General features: G+C 39.8%; 1 protein-coding gene across 4 annotated transcripts in view; it reads left to right on the top strand.

The window, feature by feature from the left end:
• Positions 1–23,097, top strand: part of mib2 (MIB E3 ubiquitin protein ligase 2) — an 82,101-nt gene that overhangs the window by 46,238 nt on the left and 12,766 nt on the right. For all 4 annotated transcript variants that reach the window (XM_053503773.1, XM_053503774.1, XM_053503775.1 and 1 more), the window contains exons 4-13: positions 389–495; positions 1,584–1,778; positions 3,384–3,526; positions 4,286–4,393; positions 8,494–8,598; positions 12,093–12,255; positions 12,765–12,898; positions 13,478–13,626; positions 13,989–14,145; positions 18,723–18,877. In XM_053503773.1, coding sequence (XP_053359748.1) covers positions 389–495; positions 1,584–1,778; positions 3,384–3,526; positions 4,286–4,393; positions 8,494–8,598; positions 12,093–12,255; positions 12,765–12,898; positions 13,478–13,626; positions 13,989–14,145; positions 18,723–18,877 — 1,416 coding nt within the window. The remainder of the gene's footprint in view (positions 1–388; positions 496–1,583; positions 1,779–3,383; positions 3,527–4,285; positions 4,394–8,493; positions 8,599–12,092; positions 12,256–12,764; positions 12,899–13,477; positions 13,627–13,988; positions 14,146–18,722; positions 18,878–23,097) is intronic.

The raw sequence follows: 23,097 nt of genomic DNA on the forward strand, positions 1-23,097 counted from the left end.
GTTTGATGATTTTCCTTCATGTCAGAAATAACAGTGTAAAGACATGGGAATGTCTTTGCTTTTAGCATGTAGACACTTTATCCACTATCAAGGTCTTTATGCTTGCTAGGATTTAAATTCTAAATTTAAATTGTTTTCTCCGTGATTTAGTCACCTTAAAGAACCTTTCCCCTCGTCATACATAAGCTACCAAAATGCAAAAGTTGAAGGTTAACATGTGCGTCTTTCATACGAGACTCTATATGACTGGCTGTTATTACAAAGATAATGCTTTTTGCCCTCTTCCACATACTTGAGCTCAAAGTCACCTTTGTTTAGCTAGTGTCAGTCTAATTGTGTTAAATGTGTTTGTATAAAGTCTGTTTGTATCTCTCTTTTCCTGACTCAGGGTCAGCTTGGCACCAAGGCAAAACCTGTCACGGATTATACTTAAGGGAATCTTCCAGGGTGTAAAAGTTGTGCGTGGACCCGACTGGGATTGGGGCAACCAAGACGGTAAGTAAAGGGGCATGCTTTTCATAACTCACTCACTTACTCACTCACTCATCTATACCACTTCATACTGTAATCAGGGTCACGTAACTTGACATCTTTCTGTAGAAAATATTTAACTAGGATGCGATCTCATCAAGCTCAGTTTCAACATGGCTCCTTGTGGTTGTCTTTAATGTCACTAGTGACAGATGCTTGACAGATGTCTTCCCTTAAAAAAAAAAAAAAAGCCACATTCTTGGTCCTTGTGTTGGTAGATTTAGCTCAAACGAGCAGTACCACACCAAATGCTAAACATCTAAATTTAGCCCGCAGTAAACCATGCTGGAATGCAGGTTATGAGTAATTGCTGTTGTATCGGCACTTGACACTACTGTCTTAAATGGGAAATGGCTTAGACACGGCTCCCGGCTCGCTGTTTATGTACTGCGAGGCAAGAATAGTCTGCGTTTTATTTCTGGATATTACTCCATATTGTGCCGGATGGTTAGACTCTCATTTCTCCTCTTCTAACCAAGACGCCTTCTGATGACTGTAATGATGTCTTGTCAGCTTATGGACTGGAACTCTTAATAATCTGATCTTTTCCCCCTTTGTTTTTTTACTGCATAATGTCTTTGATGCTAAATGAGTCAAAATGTCCATGCTGTGCTTGTAAAATATCTTCTTGTGAGTTGATGGTGATAATTGCTCTACCCCACAGGGTGTGGAGAGAGAGAGAGAGAAACAAAACAGCTTGCCTTTTTTTCCCCTGCATTTTCTTTTATATTCACTGCCTTGTACTTTTTGACTCGTTCTGTTTAAATTCTGCTGCTACGTTTCTAACTTGGTTACCCTGAAATCGTCCAGGTTGTGATCTTGTAGATAATTCATTATATGATTCTACAAAATTGTAAATGCTATATTTGTAGTTGTGTTTGTTACTAGTGATAGTAGTAGTGAGCATGATGTCCATAGAGATTTTGGACCCAATTGTAGCTCCTTACCCTAAATTTATATTTATCCACAAGTAGATTTTCCCTGATGTGAAGTTGTACTTAGATTGCTGTGCTCTCGCATGTCTGTCTTTGTGTTGTCTCTTACTAAAACAGGAGGAGAGGGGAAGATCGGGAAGGTGGTTGATATCCGAGGTTGGGACCAGGAGTCGGGACGCAGCGTGGCCAGTGTCACCTGGTCCAACGGCACCACCAACGTCTACAGGATGGGTCACAAGGGCAAGGTGGACCTCAAATACGTCTCAGATGGCCAAGGAGGTTATTACTACAAGGAGCACCTGCCCAAACTAGGTGAAAATGCCAGGGTGTGGTTTCTCATCATCGAACTATGACTATGAGGGGTATTCAAGTGGAACTGTGTCTCATTGTTTTCAAGGATTCTACTTTAAAATATTTGCACTATTTAGATGTTTCAAGGAATTTTATCACAACTCCTGGTTTGACTCGAACGCTCCTCCTAGTTCAAAAATCTGTTACTTTTAATTTGTTCATTTTGTTGATACACAGCACATATGTTCTCTTGTAATGGTGCCAATGGAAGCATACAGTACATCAGAATGCTTATTTACAAATCAAAATATTTAATTGATATTTTAGTGGACATCATAAAAGTAGGGATGCACCGAAATTTCGGCCGCCGAAAATTTTCGGCCGAAATAGCATTATCGGTTTCGACCGAAACGTAAGAAAGCGCCGAAAATAAAAGCCGAAATTGTCGCCACGCCTCTCCCATCCTCCCGTCTCGTTCGCGCTGTCATTACGCATCAAACACGGAGTATGTCGGCGGTTTGGAAGCACTTGGAAGCAAGTTTTGTTATTGTTAAACAGCCTTATTACTGTTATTTATTATCAATAAAAGTTTTATTGCTTAATTAATTTGTAGTTTTTTTAATACAAACAAAAAGAAAATATTTTAAACATGTTTTTTAATGAAGCTATTTTCGGTTTCGGTATCGGTTTTCGGCCAAGTGCATCCAAAAATTTCGGTTTCGTTTTCGGCCCAGAATTTTCATTTCGGTGCATCCCTACATAAAAGCGTAAAATAATTAAATGTATGATAATGATGACGATGAAATAAGCTGGAAAGGTAGCTGATTTCCTTCAAATCATGGCCATGTTTCCTTTACTGAGGATCACATGTCAAATTAACCAGCTACATAGCTTCATACAGTACATCATTAGTCCTTATTTACATTTTTAAATATTTCTTGGATATACAGTACTCTATTACATTTAACAGCACTCACAGAACAACAGAACTCAGCTGTTTTCTCACATTTTTTTGGCAGGGCATAAAGTTAACTGCAGTAGTCTATTTAAAAAAAAAAAAAGAAAAACATCTCGGAGAACTCTATTCCAGAAAATCAGGCAAGCTTGGAGGCATGACCTTCACGCAGGTGATTTTAATAAACCGAACATGGAGACGAGAAAATTCTTCCCATACCTAAATATGCATAGCATTCCTGGTAAAATATTAATGTGACGTCTGGACTTAATTCACTGATTAGAAATTAGGACGCTTAACATACAGGTATATGATAGAAGTTGAATATTGAGCTGGCATTCAGTAAAGCTTTTGCTGTGCATTTTTGTCCTCCTGTTCCATTACTTCTCTGGATTACATCTGTCAGCGACACCAACACATGCCGCTGCTGCTGACAGGAGGAACATTTAATTACAATGGAAAATGATACTCCACACATCATATAAAATGTGCTATTTCCCCTTTCTCTTAGTGGTTAACCATATATCCGTTCATTAACCCGCACAGATGTCCGAATAATACAGTTGGGCACAAGGCAACATCTCTGGTGTAATGTTAATGACTTGGCTAAGAGTAAAGACACTGACCTTCCAGCATGAAGTATAAGATTCCCTCTGTGTGTGTGTGTTTAGGTGAGCATGCAGAACTGCAGAGGCAGGAGAGCGCTGATGGTCACACATTCCAGCAGGGGGATAAGGTAAAATGCCTGCTGGAAGTAGACATCCTCAGGCAGATGCAGGAGGGACACGGAGGCTGGAATCCTAAAATGGCAGAGGTGAATAAACTTAACATGAACTTAACAATAACCTTTTGTCATTGTTTTTTTTCCATAATAGCTTTATCTTTCTCTATGGAGCTTATATACTGTAGATTATTGTTGAAAATATACAGTGCTAGTCAAAAGTTTGGACACAAGTTTGGATGTATTTTCTACATTCTAGAACAATACTAGCTTTCTATTATCTAAATTATGAAACAACACATATGGTATTACATAATTAATTAACAACAAGAAGAGTCTGTTCTTATTTTAAGACATAAAAGTCGGCTGTTCTGGAATTGTTATTGCAAGAACAGTATTGTTAGGTGCATTTCCAAAACCCATCAAGCACCATGATGAAACTGGCTCTCTTGAAGACCTTCCCAGGAAAGCAAGACCGAACCTTCATTTAGAGTCACCAGCCTCAGAAATCACCAGTAAACAAACAGCACCTCAGATCAGAGCCATGAAAGCTTTACAGAGCATAAGTAGCAGAAATGTCTAAATGTCAAAAAACATTATTGCATATTTTAGATGCCTTCAGCATTGTATTACAGTGTAAAAAAATAAAGACTATTGAATTAGATGTCTTTAAACTTTTGACCGGTGATGTATTGTTGTAAAAATTAGTTATCTAAAAGGTTTTAATACACTAACCTCTTAATACACCTCTTTAATTCACTAAGTTATTTTTTTTTCTGATTATCTGCTTTGACATGCTTTGGATTGACAAAATTTCAAATGATTAAAGTTTGTGCTTCCCCCCCCACACAGTACATCTGCAGAATCGGGACTGTACACAGGATAACAGACCGAGGGGACGTCAGAGTCCAATACAGTAACAATATACGCTGGACTTTCCATCCAGGCGCTCTGACTAAAGTAAGCAGAGATCAACCCAGCTAGATTATAACACACTCTAAGAATAAAAAAAAAAATTAATAATTAAAAGATTATTAGCTTTTATTAGTTTCTCCTTGAAACCACCATATAAAGAATTCTGCAAGGGAACTTTAAAGCTTTTCTCACTGGGACAATGTATGCCTGAAACTCACGGCCAGTTTCAGTTTTCTTCAGAAATATTTTTTTTCTATTCCAAGATGAAGATCTCCTTCAGGATTTTAAATGAAACCTCTCAAAAGTAAACTTTACCAAACAGTACGGTGTAAATTGTACAGTACAGTGCAAAAGTCTTGATCAGGCCTTTTGATTAGTATACTGGTGCTGCTGAATGCTGAGTGGATGGAACAGATGAGAGGGGAAACAAGCTTGCTGTTGTTACATAAACAGTCTTTTTTTAAATGATCATTTATTGTAATTTTTTGCACCTTGCAGCCTGTCACAGTAACAAAATCTACATCATTTAATTTAATTCAGTATTTAGAAATGAGGGGTTTGTCAGTACTGTATATTAAACACACAAGATATAGTTAGATGCAAAATTTAGTTAGTTCAGCCTTTAAATATTCATCTTCATTTGCATTCAGAAAAACAGTTCTTTTTTGTATAGGTATGGGTCTGTAGCTCAGCATTTAGATTTTACTTCGGCTGATGCTACATAGAACTTATAAAGTTTTCAGAGGACAGATCATAGAACTAGTAGGTCCTACAGTTCTTTTACTGTCATTTCTTTTCATTCTGTGAAGCACTTTGGTTGCTTCACAGAATGAAACTTAGGTTGCTGTAAGGTGCTATATAAATACATTTTGATTGATTGGGGGAATTACAGCTCAGCTATGGTAGACCACAGTTTTACAGAATGGAGCCAACGAGTGCTGGAGCATGTAGAGTGTAAAAATCGCCCACCGCATCACACATTGCAGACTTCCAAACTGCCTCAGGATTTGTGCATAGAGAGCGGCAAATACATTTCCATGGCCGAGCAGCTGCACACAAGCCTAAGGATACTATGCGCAATGCCAGGCATCAGCTGGAATAGGATAAAGCACATCATCGCTGAAATCTGAGTCAAACCTCACTATCAGATGATGCCAGGAGAACTCTACAGTACTTACTAGAATAGATGGTACCAACAGTAAAGTTTGGAGGAAAAGAAATAATAGTATGGGGCTGTTTTTTTTATGGTTTGGGCCCCATAATTCCAATTAAAGATAATATTAATTAATCTATATGCTTCCATTTTGCAATATCCATAATTTGCAGTTGACTGGGGCAGATCTAACAGTGCAGAAATTTTATAAACTGACTCTTGGAGCTCTGTGACAATGACGCCTAAATTCACTGAGCTCTTTAGTATAATTGTAAGTGTTTGTCTTGCCAGGGTTTGTCTGTTTGGATTAAATGACTACATACTTAATTTAAAAAACCTGTTAGGCAATAGGTGTGGCTGAAACTCCTGAACTCATGGGTGTCCTTATACTTTTGGACACATAGCGTGTGTTAGGTGCATTCAGAAATTTTTTAAAAAGTTTGTCATGGGGAAAGAAAAAAGTGGACAAGGAGACTTGGTGGTGGGACGAAGAAGTTCAGAAGTGTATACAGGGAAGAGGCTAGCTAAGATGAAGTGGGAGACGGAGAGGACTGAACAGAGTAGACAGGAGTACAGGGAGATGCAGCATAAGGTGAAGGTAGAGGTGGCAAAGGCCAAACAAAGAGCATAGAAAGACTTGTATGTTAGGTTGGACCGTAAGGAAGGAGAGGTGGTTCTGTACAGGTTGGTGAGATAGAGATGGAAAGGATGTGCAACATGTTGGAGTAATTAAATATGGGATGGAAATGTACTGAAGTGCCAAGAGGGTTATGGGAAGATGGTAGAAGTACTTTAAAGAGTTGATGAATGTGGAAAATAAAAGGGAACGAAGAGTAGAAGAGGTTCCTGTTGTGGAGCAGGACGTAGCAAACATTAGTAAGTGTGAGGTAAGGAAGGCATTGAAGAGGATGAAGAGTGGAAAGGCAGTTGGTCCTGATGATATACCTGTGGAGGTGTGGAAGTGCTTAGGAGAGGTGGCAGTAGAGTTTCTGACTTGTCTGTTTAAAATAATTTTGAAGACTGAGAGGATGCCAGAGGAATGGAGAAGTGTATTGGTGTCGATCTTTAAGAACAAGGGGGATGTGCAGAGCTGTGGCACCTACAGAGATATAAAGCCGACGAGCCATACAATGAAGCTTTGGGAAAGAGTAGTGGAATCTAGATTAAAGGCAGAGGTGAGCATTTGTGAGCAGCAATATGGTTTTATGCCTAGAAAGAGTACAACAGATGCAGTATTTGCTTTAAGGATGCTGATTTAGAAGGTAATAGGGAGTTGCACTGTATCTTTGTAGAGTTAGATAAAGCATATGAGGGTGTCGAGAAAGGAGCTTATTATATGAAGAAGTCTGGAGTGGCAGAGAAGTATGTTTGAGTGGTGCAGGACATGTATGAGAGCTGTAAGACAGTGGTGAGATGTGCTGTAGGTGTGACAGAAGAGTTCAAGGTGGAGGTGGGTATGCATCAAGGATCGGGTCTAAGCCCATTCTTGGTTGCTATGATGATGGACAGAATGACATTGTGCTTTGTAGCGAGAGCAGGGAACAGGTGGAGGAAAATCTAGAAAGGTTAAGGTATGCTCTGGAAAGAAGAGCCTGTAGCAAGACAGAATAGATGTGTGTGAAAGAGAGTGGGAGCCAAATGGAACGGTGAGGCTACAGGGAGCAAAGGTAAAGAAGGTGCAGAACTTTAAATATTTAGGTCAACGGTCCAGAGCAACGTAGAGTGTGAAAAGAAGGTGAAGAGGCGGGTACAGGCAGGTTGAAATGGGGGAGAAAAGTCTCAGGTGTGTTATGTGATAAAAGAGTATCAGCGAGAATGACTGTGGACAGTATGATGAGACCAGCGATGCTCTACGGCTTAAAGACAGTGACAGAAAGAAAAGACAGGAGGCAGAGCTGGAGGTATCAGAGATGCTGTTCAGGTTCTCTTTAGAAGTAACAGGGATGGATAGGATCGAGAATGAGTCCATTAGAATTAGGCTGTGTTAGATGTTTTGGTTAGAGTTAGAGAGGCCAGATTGACGTGGTTTAGACATGTTCAGAGGAGAGATTGTGAGCATATGCGTAAAAGGATGCTGAGGTTGGAACTGCCAGGCAGGAGGACTAAATGAAGACCAAAGAGAAGAATTATAAATGTAGTGGGATAACAGAAAAAAGGTGCATTCAGAAAATGCAAAGAACTCCTCATTGTTGAAATACCTCTTGAGGAAACCTATTTCTATGTGCATTTAAAATGAAAACTAGAAATGTTCCAAAAAAAGAAGGTTGTACCAGGAGTGTGTAGAAAGTGTAAAATTATTTAAATATAAATTAATTTTTTTATTTATTAATAAAAAAAACCTGCCTTCACACAAAATTACTTCATGGAAACATACTGTAATACTTTTGTTTACTGACTTTAAAAAAAATAAATTTTCCTTCTTTGCATTTTATCATGGTATTGTACATATTGACACTGGAAATTATCTTAAAAAAAAAGATGGCATTGTTTTAATGCTCAGTGGGAGAGATGTGTTACACTCTATATGTTTTACAGCTGCACTGTTTCTCCCAACAGGGCAAGCATATTAAATATATCTCCTGTTTCACCCTGGGCCTCTCACCTTCATTTGATTTCTATCTGATTTGCGATACAGTATCCTGTGCACGTAGTGGATCAAGCAGCACCCTGTTCATTTCTCATGTTAAATTACCTTTAATCTCACAGTCTAGCTTAAAGATTACAAAGCTGCAATGCTGTTTACTCAATGATCGAACGAGCGCGAGTGCTCATGACAAAAGCTTGAATAAACGTAAAAGCCCTTGATAAATAGAGCATAATGACTAGACGCCCTCACACGTGGCATACACCCCATATCAATAATTAGCAAGATCGCTAGTAGTCAGTCTGAGCTGATGGGTTGCTTGCAAGAAGTTGCTTGTCCCATAATAGAGCCTTAGAGTCTTGTCTGATCAAGCTTTCGTATCTCTGTCTGTTCTCTGAATAATTTTAGGTGAACACGTTTGCAGTGGGTGAGTTGGTGAGGGTACTGGATGACATCGAGACTGTGAAGAGGCTGCAAGATGGCCATGGAGAGTGGACCGACAGCATGGCACCTGTATGTTGCTCAGGCCTGACACAAATGCACACACACACACATACACATAAACAGCATTTACTTGAAAAAGTGGCGCAGTGGTAGGGCGCTCGCCCTATCATCCGGAGTTCGTGAGTTCGATTTCCGGGTGATGCTGTAAACATCTCTCAGTCGAAGGTCTAGAGAGAGCTGATTGGCCGAGCTCCCTCACAGGGGAGTGATGAGAGGTACTTGGTGTTCCCACATTAATCACGGCTCTACAGCCAATCAGGGGCTTCTGTGAGCTCACGCAGGCGGAAAAAGAAGATAGCTCTGTCCTCCGAGTGTGTTCCGCCACCCCCAAGCGAGCAGTTCATAAAGATGTGGTCGGCTGGCACCATTTAGTCGGCTGTATTTGCAAAAGTCAGATGCCTCACTTTAGCTGTTTTATTATTACTGCTATAAAGTCTCTGCACCACCGGTGCTAACTGACATCAGCAAGTGCCCCTCAAATATGCAGGGGCAAGAAGTCCCATGAGTTCCCATCTGCCCATTTTCATTCAAGTCATATGACCTCATATTGGATATATATCCGACTAACCTTAGTACCCGTCGTTAACAGTTAAAGGTAAACATTTTGATGTTGGCATAACACTGCGCTTTCAGTTTAGGTATTTCACATGCTCTCATCTATGACTCCTGTGGACACAGTATGTTTGCACTAATGTGGCGTTCCACATTACTGCTTTTTATTAGCACCACAGTTTTGGAATATATGGGACAAACTGGTTTTAAACTTCCCACAGGACGAATAAACATACAGTGATCAGTCCATACATTTTTGAAGGTTCAGTTTTCATAGTGTACTTGCCTTTTTTTTGGAGTAACCCATGCTGTGTCGCACATTCATTTCTGTTTCGGATTTGGTGGTCTTATGGGTGCATGACTGTCATTTCTGTGACTTCTGCATAATCTGCATTTACGGTAAACTATCGCGTTGATTGGCTCTGTTGAGTGATGCGTATAGCAACGACCACCTTGAGGGAAAAAAAGCGATGGCTGCTGTGATGTAATCCGGCACAAAACTGCTCATAATGTCCCTTCTACTCAGCATTTTAATGGTGCAGATTTAACTTTAGGAAACTACTGAAGGACTGGCAGAGTTTCATTAAGTTCCGTCTAGCCAGTTTTGCATGACGCTGTGACGAAATCAGCTGGACAGACAGAACATTTTTTTTAACCTAGGTCTGGTCCTCCAATTTATAAAACGTAAAGATGTCATTGAAAGAACGATTTCTCCACAATGTACAGACAAAACCTCTTTTTTTGCTGTCTTTTTTAAGAAGTGAATCTTTGTCCTTGTAGGGCTGCTTTCAGAGGACTAAACAGCTGATATTCCGATGAAGCCAGATCAGGACTATAGGGAGAATGATATAACACCTCAAAAAGTTTTGCGTGCTTTTGAATGAAGGCAGACGTGTTCGGATGTGCATTGTCATGAAGGATCGCAAAGCCCTCGGATAGAAGTCCTCTGCGTTTAATCTAATCTAAAGTTCAGGTCTTACTGTAATGAGCACTGTTGATTGTTGAACCTTTTTTCAAATACTGACACACAAAACTGTAAACATCAATTTTCCAGCTGATGATTGAAGTGAAGTCTTGTCACCAGTAATGATTCTCCTAACGAAACGTTCACCTTTTTCTTGGAGTATCGGTCTAAATTTCGTTTGCAGGTATCCAGACGCTTCTGTTTGTGCTTTTCCATGTGTTGCTTATGCACTAGGTAACCCCTCAGACCACAAAAACGATTCACTGCCTGATACTCTTTGTAAGGGCCATATTTCATTCTTGTAATTTGTTGTTGTGTTTATTTGATTTCAGTCTATTAGTTAAGCATTAAGCACTAAGTGTCATACTCATAATTTGTTCTGTGACATCATCTCACAATTATGTAGCTGCATGTCTATCACGCACGTTAGTTGTTAGTTGTTGTTAAGACACGGAAGGATACAGAAAGGTGTGGAGCACACAAGCTTTTGACCGTGAAACAGTAAGCTAAAAGGAATACAGTAAAATAAGTTGTTGTAACTGTAATCTATCGAAGCTACAGAACACGCAAGCAAGCGACTTGTCGTGACTACAGTGGATTTATGCAAGAAACTGTAACAACCGTTGTACTTTGATGTTGAAAATAAACAAGAGACAAAGAAATCAACGAACGTCTGGAGTCGTCAGTGACACTGTGTAACAAAAAGACACGCGTCAGAACTTGTGAATAACATGCACGTACACTCTTCTTTCACCCAAATCACAAGTGGGCCATCCAGTTTTGCTCACACCACAGTCACAGATGAACATGTTCACACCAGTGACAGTAGCCTTGAACGGAAAGCGCTGATAAGAGAGAAGTTTTAATATAACCAGAGTGCAGATAACTCACCAAAATATTTTTGTATATACAAAGAGATGGTAGTGCAAAGATAAAACCTTTACTTATGAAAAATTGCATTTAGTTCAGATAGGGCAGTACGTTCTTAAATTCAGACAGCTTTCCGAAATCTTGTGTCACAGAATCAAAACAGGAAGTAGGTTATGGGTCTGTCTGACTAAATGTCATTGGCTTTGCCCATGGAACTTTTGAGCCATGGCGAAATCCTTCCAAACCTCTCTTTTTCTTTTTTTCTTTCCTTCTGTACATGAAGCCAAGTTTACAAAAAAAAAGGCATTTTGCTTGTTCCTTGTCGTTAATCTGTAACACTACAACATACAGCTATTGTTATTTTTTTCTGTTACTTTTGGTTTGTTCTGATACAAAGATTTTCATGATGCAAAATACAATTAATCAAGAGTGATCATCAGGTTTCACTTCTGCCTCCCACACACCAGGGTGTCAGCAAGCAATAAAATGTCAAATGTATGTCATGTGTTATAAATTCCAGTTTATTTAAATCATTAGGGTTTATTTGGCTCTACATGACATTTATTATCCAGAGTATAACAATGTAATTACATTTGTTTAATGTAACCGAATCCTGTTTTTAATTGTATTAATTATAAGGTGTAAACAGGTCTTGTTCCTATTTGAGTAACTCTTTAATATGTGTTCCTTTTTTTAAATTATTGGTTCGTCATTTATTAATGAGGCATTTATTATCTAGTAGCTCTAGAGGCAAGATTGGGTGATCGTGGGAATTATTAACCACCTCTGCACTGCTTTTGTATCAGTAGGATTAGGAAATCCTGTATATTCAGCGATTCTCAAGGTGACGCTAAAATCGTGTTTAAATTCTGTACAGATACTGTACGTTGTACACGTAACAGTGACACGTAACTCTGACTGCTACCTGCTCTGTTCCGGCCCACAAGTTTGATTAGCTGCGCGTGCTATTTTTGCGACAGTTATCCAGTGAGGTTGAAAAAGACGGCAAATATTAGACTAAGGATTGCTGGATAAAACAGAGCTAACAATAGAGGCAGATAATGGTCTTTGTGCTCACCTTGTGACCTGTGTGTTTGTGTGTGTGTGTGTTTGTCAGGCCCTGGGCCAGGTCGGCAAGGTTTTGAAAGTATATGCAGATGGTGACCTGCGTGTAGCGTTTGGAGGACAAACGTGGACTTTTAACCCTGCGTGTCTCTCGGCTCAGCCTGGCGAAGTGGACGCCAATCTGATGACAGCCGAGAACCCGAGTGAATCCAGAAGTAAGCAGGAAACCCCAATCTTCCCTTTCATCACATGTCTTGTTAGAATGTACCACAACTCTCTCTTTCTCTTTCCATTCTTGCTAATGGTAATGCAGATGATATTTACACTTTGCTGTTCTTTTCCTCGGAACAATGTCCTTGCTAATTCTTTTTTTGTTTTGTTTTTTTTTGTTTTTTTTTGCATGCTGAACTCTTTGTGTTTCCCAACGTCTGGCGACAGATAAACGGATTTCCATTTATTCTTTCTAACCAAGAGTTTATCCCCATTTATCGCTGTGATTTTTCATGTTGACCAAACTCACTTTTTCTTTTCCCACATGACACAGGAAAATGCTGAAATTGTTTGAACTTAACACAGACCACTAGTGCATGGTGACATTTTGACTCATTTGCCTGTCTGTTTAGCTTATGGGCTCAAAGAAAGAAACTCTAGATTCTTCATCCACATCTGTAAAGATTTTAGAGTAAATAGCATAGTGAATATTACAGTATCTCTCTCTTTACAGCCACAGTCATTTCAGTCCTGGAGAAGCTGTTGTCTCAGTCTACGGAGCAGGACAACCCAGGACGTCTGGTCATCGAGGCTGCTCACGGCAGCGCTGCTAAAGTCCGAGAACTTGTCCAGAAACATCCGGATAAGGTGGATGCCGTGGTTTTTCTACATTGATATTGTATTGTCTTTAACAAATGCTACTTACTTAAAAAGAAAGGAAAAAAAGTTTTTCTTTTTTTTAAATATGCAACAGTCGATCTTCTGGAATGGAGTAAAGGCAGAAAATGAACAGAGAATTGACTTGTGTGCTTTGTGTCACTCCTCTTACTATTAAAACTGTGACGAGATCACTCTTAGCCACTCAACCTCTCAGTCAGTATGTATCGCCACACAAAAGAATCGTGCTTCAATACATGAATCGATTTTTTTTTTTTTCATATCTAGTTTTTACTGAGGTTTAGGTCGAGACTTTGTGCAGATCTTCCACTCCAGCCTCAGCAAACCTTGGCGCTCACTTTGTGCACATTGCATTTTCATGCTGGAACAGGTTTAGTTCCAGTCCATGGAAATTGTAACTGTACAGCAAACAAAGACATGCTTTACGATTGGTGTGCTTCCAACAGTTTAGAGAAGCCTGACATATGTGTGTGATGATTAATCTTAGTCATTTACTAGCCCTCAGTAAACAATATTGATGCTCTCTGTATGCTGACTGATTGTTTGTAGGTGGATATAAAGAACCAGGGGAAGACGGCTCTCCAGGTGGCTGCTCACCAGGGCCATATGGAAGTAGTGAAGGTCCTGCTGCAGGCCAACAGTAACATTGAAGCCAAGGATGAAGACGGAGATGCAGCGCTGCACTACACTGCATTCGGGTGAATAATAAGCCATAAAAGGGGTTTTGTATTAAATCAAAGCATGAATTGGTGTAATTAGTCTTTAATCTTGACTTTGTGTCACTTCAGATAAATTTCTTAAGGTCAGAGGGACATTTGGCCGGTGGTGATGTTGGGGGAAGTTTTTATTTGTCCAAGCGTATATTCCCACTTATGTAGTTGTTTCCATTGATTTGATCATAGTTTGGCAAAGCTGAGTGTCTGTGCTCTACGTCTGTGCCGAGCCATTTTGGTCTTTTTTTTTTTTTTTTTTTAAATAGTAAAACAAGTTCAGATGTGTATTAGCTCATCTTGGCATTAACGATGCATGTCATTGTGTTTTTGTGTGTGTGTGTGTTCAGGAACCAAGCAGAAATCGCCCGCCTCCTCCTGAGCAAAGGGGTCAGCGTCAACTTGCTGAACAACTCCATGTGTACGGCTCTGCATATCGCAGTCAACAAGGGCTTCACGGACGTAGTGAGGGTACTGACCGAGCACTCTGCCGACGTCAACCTGCAGGTACGCATGGTCCCTTTGGAATGATTATGCGAGTGTTGAAAGTAACTAAGCAATTAACGTTAAGTGCTCTATAAAAGAAAGGATCTGACTGGCTTTCCAGCTATCGGTCTATCAATCAGGCTATTTTTCCGCATATCTGCCTATCTTCCTCCCCGTATTCCTGTCTATCGCATTCTTCCTTATCAGTTCCAGAACAGAAAAGAGGAAATGATCAACTCAACTTGGAAATCTGACTTTACAAGCGCTGCTTTTGGTGACTTATCTGCATCATTAGGGCCAATTAGCAAATTAGCCCATCTGAATTCATTCTCGGTCTTTGCAGTGACACACTGCTGATTTGGACTTGCACTGCTGAGCTGCTCTGTTCTGAGACTCGCGTTCCACATTTTCCACTTGAACTGTGGGAGCTCAGCTGGAGTGGAAAGGCTCCCTGAAGGACCTTTGGAATCCACACAGGCGCACACGCATGCCAGCCTCGTCTTTTTTTTTTTGCTCTGCACAAAGGCACAGACCATGTCAGATTAGGTTCCATGTGTAAGTGTTGCCCTGTGTATATACACTATATTGACAAATGTATTCACGCACTCATCCAAATTATAGAATTCAGGTGTTCCAATCACTTCCATATTTACAGGTGTATAAAATCAAACACCTATGCATGCAGACCGCTTCCACAAACATTTGTGAAAGAATGGGGCACTCTCGGAAGCTCAGTGAATTCCAGCGTGGTACTGTGATAGGATGCCACCTGTACAATAAGTCCAGTTGTGAAATTTCCTCGCTTCTACATATTCTGCAATCAACTGTTAGTGATATTATAACAAAGTGGTAGTGATTGGGAACGACAACGACTCAGCTAAGTAAAATCACAGAGCAGGGTCAGTCGATTCTAAGACACATGGTGCACAGAGGTCGCTATCTTTCTTTAGAATCAATAGCTACAGACCTCCAAAGTTCATGTGGCTTTCAGATTAGCTCAAGAACAGTGCATAGAGAGCTTCATGTAATGGGTTTCCATGGCCGAGCAGCTGCATCCAAGCCTTACATCACCAAGTGCTATGCAAAGCTTTGGATGCAGTGTTGTAAAGCCCGCCGCCACTGGACTCTAGAGCAATGGAGACTGGCAATCTGGTAGACGAGTCTGGTTTTGGCGGTTGCCAGGAGAATGGTACTTGTCTGACTGGATGAAGTTTGGTGGAGGGTTTTTGGATTATAATGTGGGGTTGTTTTTCAGGAACTGGCCTCGGCCCCTTAGTTCCAATAAAAGGAACTCTTAATGCTTTAGCATACCAAGACAATCCCAATTTTGTAGGAACAGTTTGGGGATGGCCCTTTCCTGTTCCACTATAACACAGGTATATAAAGACATGAAAAAGCGAGTTTGGTGTGAAAAAACTTGACTGGTGTTGACCTTAACCCAATAGAACACCTTTAGGATGAATTGTAGCGGACACTGCAAGCCAGTCCGCCTCACCCAACATCAGTGTCTGACCTCAGAGTTGAAGCTGTTGTAGTTACAAAGGGAGGGACATCAGCATATTTACCCTGTGTATTAAGATTTGTATGTTCCTCAATATGCATGTCATGGCAGAAAAGACAATCCTCTGAAACTGGTCAGGTACAGGGACTGGAATAAATAAGTGCCAAAAAAGTCCTTCAGGAAACCTGAAGGAACTATTCCTACAGTATATAAGACTATATACAGTAAGTCTGGTGCTTTGAAAACAAAATATGAAGAAGTTACTAGTGGCTCAAGATTTTTGCACAATACTGTAAATAATATTTGTAACAAGTTATGAAAGCTGTTTTTAAATGCTGCTTTTGTATAAAATGTATCATATGATATTTAACTGTTGCAGTATATAAATATTGCAGCTGAAATATTAGCTATTAGCTTTTATCATACAGCTAAAGACCTGGCAACCCTCAACACCAGGAGCAGCTAATTATGTAAATGATTTAAAAATGTATAGCTAAATGTCTGTGAAGATGGATGACCGAGAATCTTTGCAGATGATTGAAAATAACTTATGATCCTGTCACACTTTGCATGAGGAACTGCTTTAACTTTCACTATTAAACATAGCTGTGGTCTTTACTTTAGATTTTTTTTTTTTTCCGACAAAATTTCTTTGCAGATGATTGAAAATATGATTTTATGACCACTAAATTAAGGCAGTTTTTAGTTATGTAGGCATACTAAAACACTTTAAGTGTTTTCAGGTTGCATATGTGAATGTTTAAAGGTGCTGCTGCCATAGGTTTCCGACTGCAATACATCTTGTTATGTACTAGTTAACTTAATTACTGGACAGCTGTCAACATTTATGGTTTAGCCATTTATGATTTTTGATTCCTTTCTATGATGATTTAATTTCCTCATTCTCATTCAACAGGGCTCAGACACAAAGCATAAAAAATGGGGAAACACAGAACATGAGATATGTGTAATTACTTCTGCTTTGGTTTGAGTTCATGCACTTTTGAACTGTGAATGTGCAAAAATTTGTGCGAGCTGGTATAAATCATGTGGGTGGAACTGGTGTCTTTTTGGACAGTAGAAGAGTAGAACTGCTTATTATTAATACATCTAAATCCATGTCCAGATTTCTAAATTTAATGGAGTTAAAAACACCACAACTTTTAAATAAAAGAATAAATATCTTTCTGCTTGCTAGGATTTTTCAATTCCTGATGTTGCGCTGTTTAAGTAAGTCTTGTCTGGATTTTGGTGCAAGGTCTGTATAGTGCTCCATGGAGAAAACGACCAGTAATGAATGAAAATAGGATTTCACTCAGAGCCTCTGAATCACTTTCACTCTTCAAATGAACTAACAACAGTGTGCAAACACATTGTGTGTGTGTGTTTACTCGGTCAGTAGGGTGAGCATTGCGGGAGGCAGTGTGGCTGCATGCCTCCTGATTAAACCACATCATCTGCCTCCAGCCGGCACACATTTCATAGTCTCTGCTGTTTATTTGAACATTAGATAGCAGTAGAAGCACAAAAAAAAAAAAAACAGCATAAATACCCTTTTGGATATGACCACCAAGATGAAGATATGCCAGGCGTAATTATATCCATATGGAGACACATACAGCAAACAACAACAAAAATGAACAAAGATCACTTTTTAAAAATGAGTGAGGAAGTGGAGGAAGTGACACACAAGACTGTACGGGCAAATAAAGGAAATGCAACAGGCATCCGCAGGCATAATAATGATTGTTCATTTTAAAGTAAATGCACATGTAATTCATGAGCTCACTCTGATGTGGTAGAGAGATAGCATCCATTGCCTGATAGGATGATGGATCTAATTTCCAGTAGCTAGCAGCTTTAAAAAGCTGATCACACCAAAACACAGGAACACTGGCATAATCCCATGGGAGAAGTGTAAACTAGAGCTCTTGAAAGCAGTGGCACATTTTCCCCCACAGGTACTTCAAATGGCGGCAATTAGCCTCTATGGGTTGTGCGTGAATATTCTAATAGTGTACTGGAGCTACAAGGTACCTATAGCTAACAATTAATAGGTTATTTCGGCCACCAATTAGAAACAGTTGAATTGCATGCTAAAGCAGTTCGTAAATACACTGCCTGGTCAAAACAAAAAAGTCAGTTAGCCTTGATTAGGAAAAAAGTTTCCTGATACTCCCCAAAACCACTCTTTTACAATTTGAATCCTGGGATATGGTTGTGCCTTCAGGGAAGATAAAATGCAAGCCTTTTTTATTATTCGATTAGTCCCCCCAACAACTGGTTGTCTAATGACCACACAGCTGTTTAGTCCTAACAGCTGTTCAGATCCTGTCACACTTTGCATGAGGAAATGCTTTAATTTTCACTATTAAACATAGCTGTGGTCTTTACTTTAGATTTTTTTTTTCGACAAAATTTCTTCCATGGAGTTGACTGTTAACTGCTATCATTTTAGGTTGTTAATGATGCCTTGGACAGTTTTTTGTCCACTAATTAAATGTTTTCATTTGTTTGATGCAGGCTAAAAACTTAAACCTTTTCCAACGCAAGAGTATACGGATAAAATCAATCTATTTAACATGTGTAACACGGCGAGTAACCACTTTATCAAAAATGTGAAAAAAATGTGATCCCTGTAACGTTGGCATGACTTTGGCATGGTTACAGGCGCCAAGTTTATAAGAGTATTCTGTACAACCAGGGTGTGCAGAAATGCATCACAAAGTGCACAACCTTCCAAGACCGATTTGCCACCACAGCTGAATTCCACTTTGGATTCCACTTCTGTCATTCAACAACAACGATCTGATGCTACAGTGGACATAAGAGTATACATAAGCTCACCTGAACCAGACCCTTTCTTTTCCTTTTTTGCAATCTTCAGCTGTCCGCTTTGCCTCACTCTGAATTTGGTTTAAAGGTTCTAATGCCATAATATGCCATGATATTGTCATTTCAGTCTCAGTTTTGGATATCTAGTAAGCAGGGTGTTGTCGTTCCTTCTAGCTGATTGGTCAGTCGATTTAACTCCACATCTCCCATGATTCCCTTTGAAATTCATGGCTTAAACCACTTTTCTGTTTTTGATTTGCAGGACTCGTACGGGGACACACCTCTGCATGATGCCATCGCTAAGGACTTCCGGAGCATCATCGAGATCCTGATCGTGGTGCGCAATATTGACTTTACGCAGCAGAACAACCGTGGCTTTAATCTGCTGCACCATGCCGCCCTGAAAGGCAACAAACTGTAAGTCCTCACACTGTCACTAATGCTAAGGTTAGATTTTATTTCAAACACTAAGCCTTGGTTAAATCCTCCTAGTGGTTAGCATTGGTTCCAGTTAGCACTGTGGCCTTGCTCCTCCAGGGTCAAGGGTTTGATTACTGCCTCGAGTCTGTGTGCGTGGTGGGCTTCGTGCTTGGTGGGTTTCCTCCGGGTACTCTGGTTTCCTCCCACAGTCCAAAGACACGGAGATTAGGTTAAATGGGAACACGTTCAGGTGGAATAATGCTTCAGACATGAAGAATTGTTAAAGTTAATCTGTACATCCAGAAGTTTTGTATTGATCTGACATAGGCTGTTTTTCTAAATAAACATTTTTAGCTTTTTGCTATTTATTTGCCTATAGTTATGAACATTTATGATGTGCCAGCTGAACACAGTTGTCCTCTCTCTAGCCTTTCTTTCCACCACAAAAAAAACCAAAAAAAAACATGGCTTGTCAAATTTTTGAGAAACCAGTATACTCTATATTTATGAAAGAAGCTTAGTCTATTTATAAACCAATATAAAACTCTTAATAGGTTTCACCATATGGCCACGTTATAAACCACATTCTTCAGTTCTGGTCTTTTTTATCAGATCAGATTTGCATGTCATGACGGTTTACATTCATAAATACAAATGACTTTTACCTGACTTTGTGGATCCATCTGTCCTCTGATGTCTTTGCTCATGCCATCTGGGTTAAAGCATGTTGGTAGTTCGTGCCAGTGCTCATTTATTTTAAACAATAGATGTGATTTAATCCACAAAAAACAAACAAACTAAATGTATATTACTATATATGTTTGGGATTTTGCTCTGCAGGACGGCAAGGAGTTAGTCGGCTGTATTTTTTGTGGTCCAGAAGAAGGATGACAGTCAGACGCAACTCTTCAGCTGTTTTTCTCAGCTGTTGTTAGCACTGCTGTGAAATCCTCACACTGCCTGTGCTGACTGATGTCAGTGTCGTACGCATGCGCAAAGGCAAAAAGTCGTATGAAAATCAATGAAGTTCAAGTCGCATGACCACATATCGGATATCTAAGACCACATCAGATTCGTGTCTTCACACAGTCCTAGAAACCTGACTCGTGTCACTTTAGGGTAAAAAGTCTAAATTGATTCACTTCAGGCTTGTAATGTGAACGTAGCCTCACGTAGACACGTTTTTAAAAGTCTGATTATTACTCGGCTGGTATGGTGGGATGTCCGTCATACGACTCCCATCATAAGTATTTGTAAGTTGCTGCTGTAGAAATAATAATGTGTTTAAAGAATTTCATTCGCATTTCATTCAAGCTCACTTTGCTTATGTTGCTTTGTTTGGAAATAGTGTTAAGGCTGTAATAAGGTTGGGCAGTTTTTAACCTAATGCTTCTTGCGAGCTAGGTGCATTTTAGAGGCTACACACAGCTAAACCTGATGCTGATCTAATACTGCAGGATATATTTAGAACCATAAACTCATAAGGCTAGTATTCCTAAGGGCAAGTGCATATTAGTGTTTCTAACACTATGCTAACTCCATTTGTTCTGTTCCACTGTCTCTCTTTTTCTGGTAATTGTCCTGCTTTTTTTATTATTGATTATACAATATAGTGTTTGCTTTGTGTGTGTGTGTACATGTGTGTATAAGACTCTCGAACTTGTGATCCAGTGCTTCCAGACAGCCGCGCAGAATTACCATTATTTTCTAATACACTGTCTCATCCGCTTATGTAATTGGCATCCTGAAGTTCTTCCTTGAGCTTGGGAATGGTACAGTCTGTTCACTGTTCACTGGCTCCCGACGTTTCTGCAGTGTTTTAGTCTCGGCTTCAGGCTTGCAGCCCACAGACTGTCTGTTGTGTACACTACACAGCTATCACAACCCTGCCAGTTATTATCTTATCGGCTGGCCACCACCCACCACTATGCGTACATGCTTCTGTGCACTTGGTTTTTATCAAGCCATCAGGGAAACGTATTGCACGTTCACAAGAAAAGCCATGTTGTTTGTGCTTTTTTTAAATTTTGTTTATATATTTTTAATGTTTATGTTTTGTTTTGTTTTGTTTCATCGTCTATTTACGTTTGTTGTGATTTCAACGTGTTTTGGATTAAAAGGTGGTTTTTGGTTTTGATGTTGTCTTCGCTGTTATGATTACAGGGTTTTGCTGTGTTTTTGCTTTTATGCTGTAATGTTTTTGGTTGTACTGTGGTGGTTGTGTTTTTAGTTTTACTGCTCTGTTCTTAACTTTATTTTGTATATTTATTTTTTGGTTGTATTTTTTTGTTGTGTTTTTTGATTTTTTTTTTTTTTACTGCTGTTTTTTTACGTGCATGTGCTTTTGTTGTTTGCCTTTAAATGTTGTTAATATTTTTTACTTTGCGGTTGGGTTTTGTTTTTTGCTGTTGTGTTGTGGATTTTGGTTTTGCTGATTTGGGTTTATGATTTTGCAGTTTTTTTTGTGTGTGGTATTTTTGACTTTGCTCTATGGCTTTTTATGGTTTTCAGTTGGGACTTTGTTTTTGTTGTGTTTGATGGCTGTGTTTTATACACATCACAGTGTTTTTGAATATTACTGGTGGCTTAGTGGTAGGTGTTTTGCCTGCCATGCAGAAGGCCCGGGTTCAATTTCCAGCCAGTGCCCAAACCCCCCAGCCACTCGACGCAGTGCCGGCCTCAAGCCCGGATAAATGGGAGGGTTGCGTCAGGAAGGGCATCCAGCGTAAAACCTGTGCCAGGTTGTTGTGCGGACTGGATGTCCCGCTGTGGCGGAGCAGCCGAAAGACCAAGAGCAACAAAGTGTTGTTGAATATTGATCGTTATAAACCAAAAAAACTACCAGAGCTCTTCAGCTTGTAAGTCAGACGAGTGTAGGGTCACACTGAGGTTTGTTCATGTGGTGTGGTTTATGTGTACAATCACAGTAGTAACACAGAAAACATTCAAGGTAACATTCTTCTTTTGTCCTGCCTGACACAAAGCTCCCTGATGGCAGAATGTTCTAGTTGAGCTGTAATAAAAACCCAGAGCTGTGAAGCATGAACGCCTCTGGAGATGTCTGTCTTTAAGTCTTATTTTAGCCATTGTTCCAAAAAGTCCCAATTAGCTGCTTGTTTAGTCAAGTAGTACAAGTGTGTCACTGTTGGAGTTTTACCGTGAGGGGTCGGAGGCAGGGCACTAAGTGGGGCGCATGCTGTCATTTGGGACTGTCTTGCCACTCTACCTACAGTATCCATGTGCTCTTGTTTACCATCACAAATGTACACACACCACCAGACCAGACACTTGATCTACATTATTTAATCACATCTGCACTGTTTCTCATAGGGCTGTTAGCGCTATTCTCACTGCATCTTTAACCTACAGCATCGCCCATGTTCGTGCAAGTCCCACACACAAGATTTAAGCAGCTCACATACAGTAAAATGGAAATCTACTGTAAGTGCACTTCTTGTTAAGGTCTGAAATGCAACGTTTTACACTGCAAAAATATATGTGAGGCATTTTAGGGTTAAAGCAAGTGCAATTATATAATGCCTGGTCATGAAAATGTGTCCGTTACAGAACGGCCTGCATCATGCAAACTAAACGACTAAGGAGATTGGGTTAAGAACTGTTCATCACATTATTAATACCTGGAGCCATTGTGCTTTAAAAAAATTAAATCATTGAAAAAGATGATCAGAAGATCACTTAAATGCTTGGTAAAGTTAAATTGTTAAAAACCTTGACAGTAGCAATCACAACCGCTGTCAAATCTTGTTTACACAGCGTGTTTAATAACAAACTCGTACTGTAAGAGCGTTTCCATGTACACAATGTTATATGCGACCTCGAGGATCATGGGTAAACAGTTCTGTTGTCATAAGAAAAACACTTGCTACAAAGACTAATCATAAAGGTTTCAATTTACTAGGGAACATAAAGATGAGACTTCGAAGCGATGGAAAAGGTCGTGAGATCTGATGACTCCCATTCCAGAGCGATAGACGCAAGAAGGAAAGTGATATACCCATCATGCATAGTGAGCACTGAACAAGCCTCTGGAGGCAGCGTTATGATTCGGGGTTACTTTAGTTGGTCAGGTCTAGACTCAGCAACGTTATGTGGCAATAAAATGAAGTCAGCTGATGACCTGAATGTACTGAATGACCAGGTTGGATTTCTTTTTCTTCCCTTATTGCGCAAGCATATTCCAGGACTCAAATTGCAAT

This window comes from Clarias gariepinus, chromosome 9, assembly GCF_024256425.1.
Source record: "Clarias gariepinus isolate MV-2021 ecotype Netherlands chromosome 9, CGAR_prim_01v2, whole genome shotgun sequence".
Lineage (NCBI taxonomy): Eukaryota > Metazoa > Chordata > Actinopteri > Siluriformes > Clariidae > Clarias > Clarias gariepinus.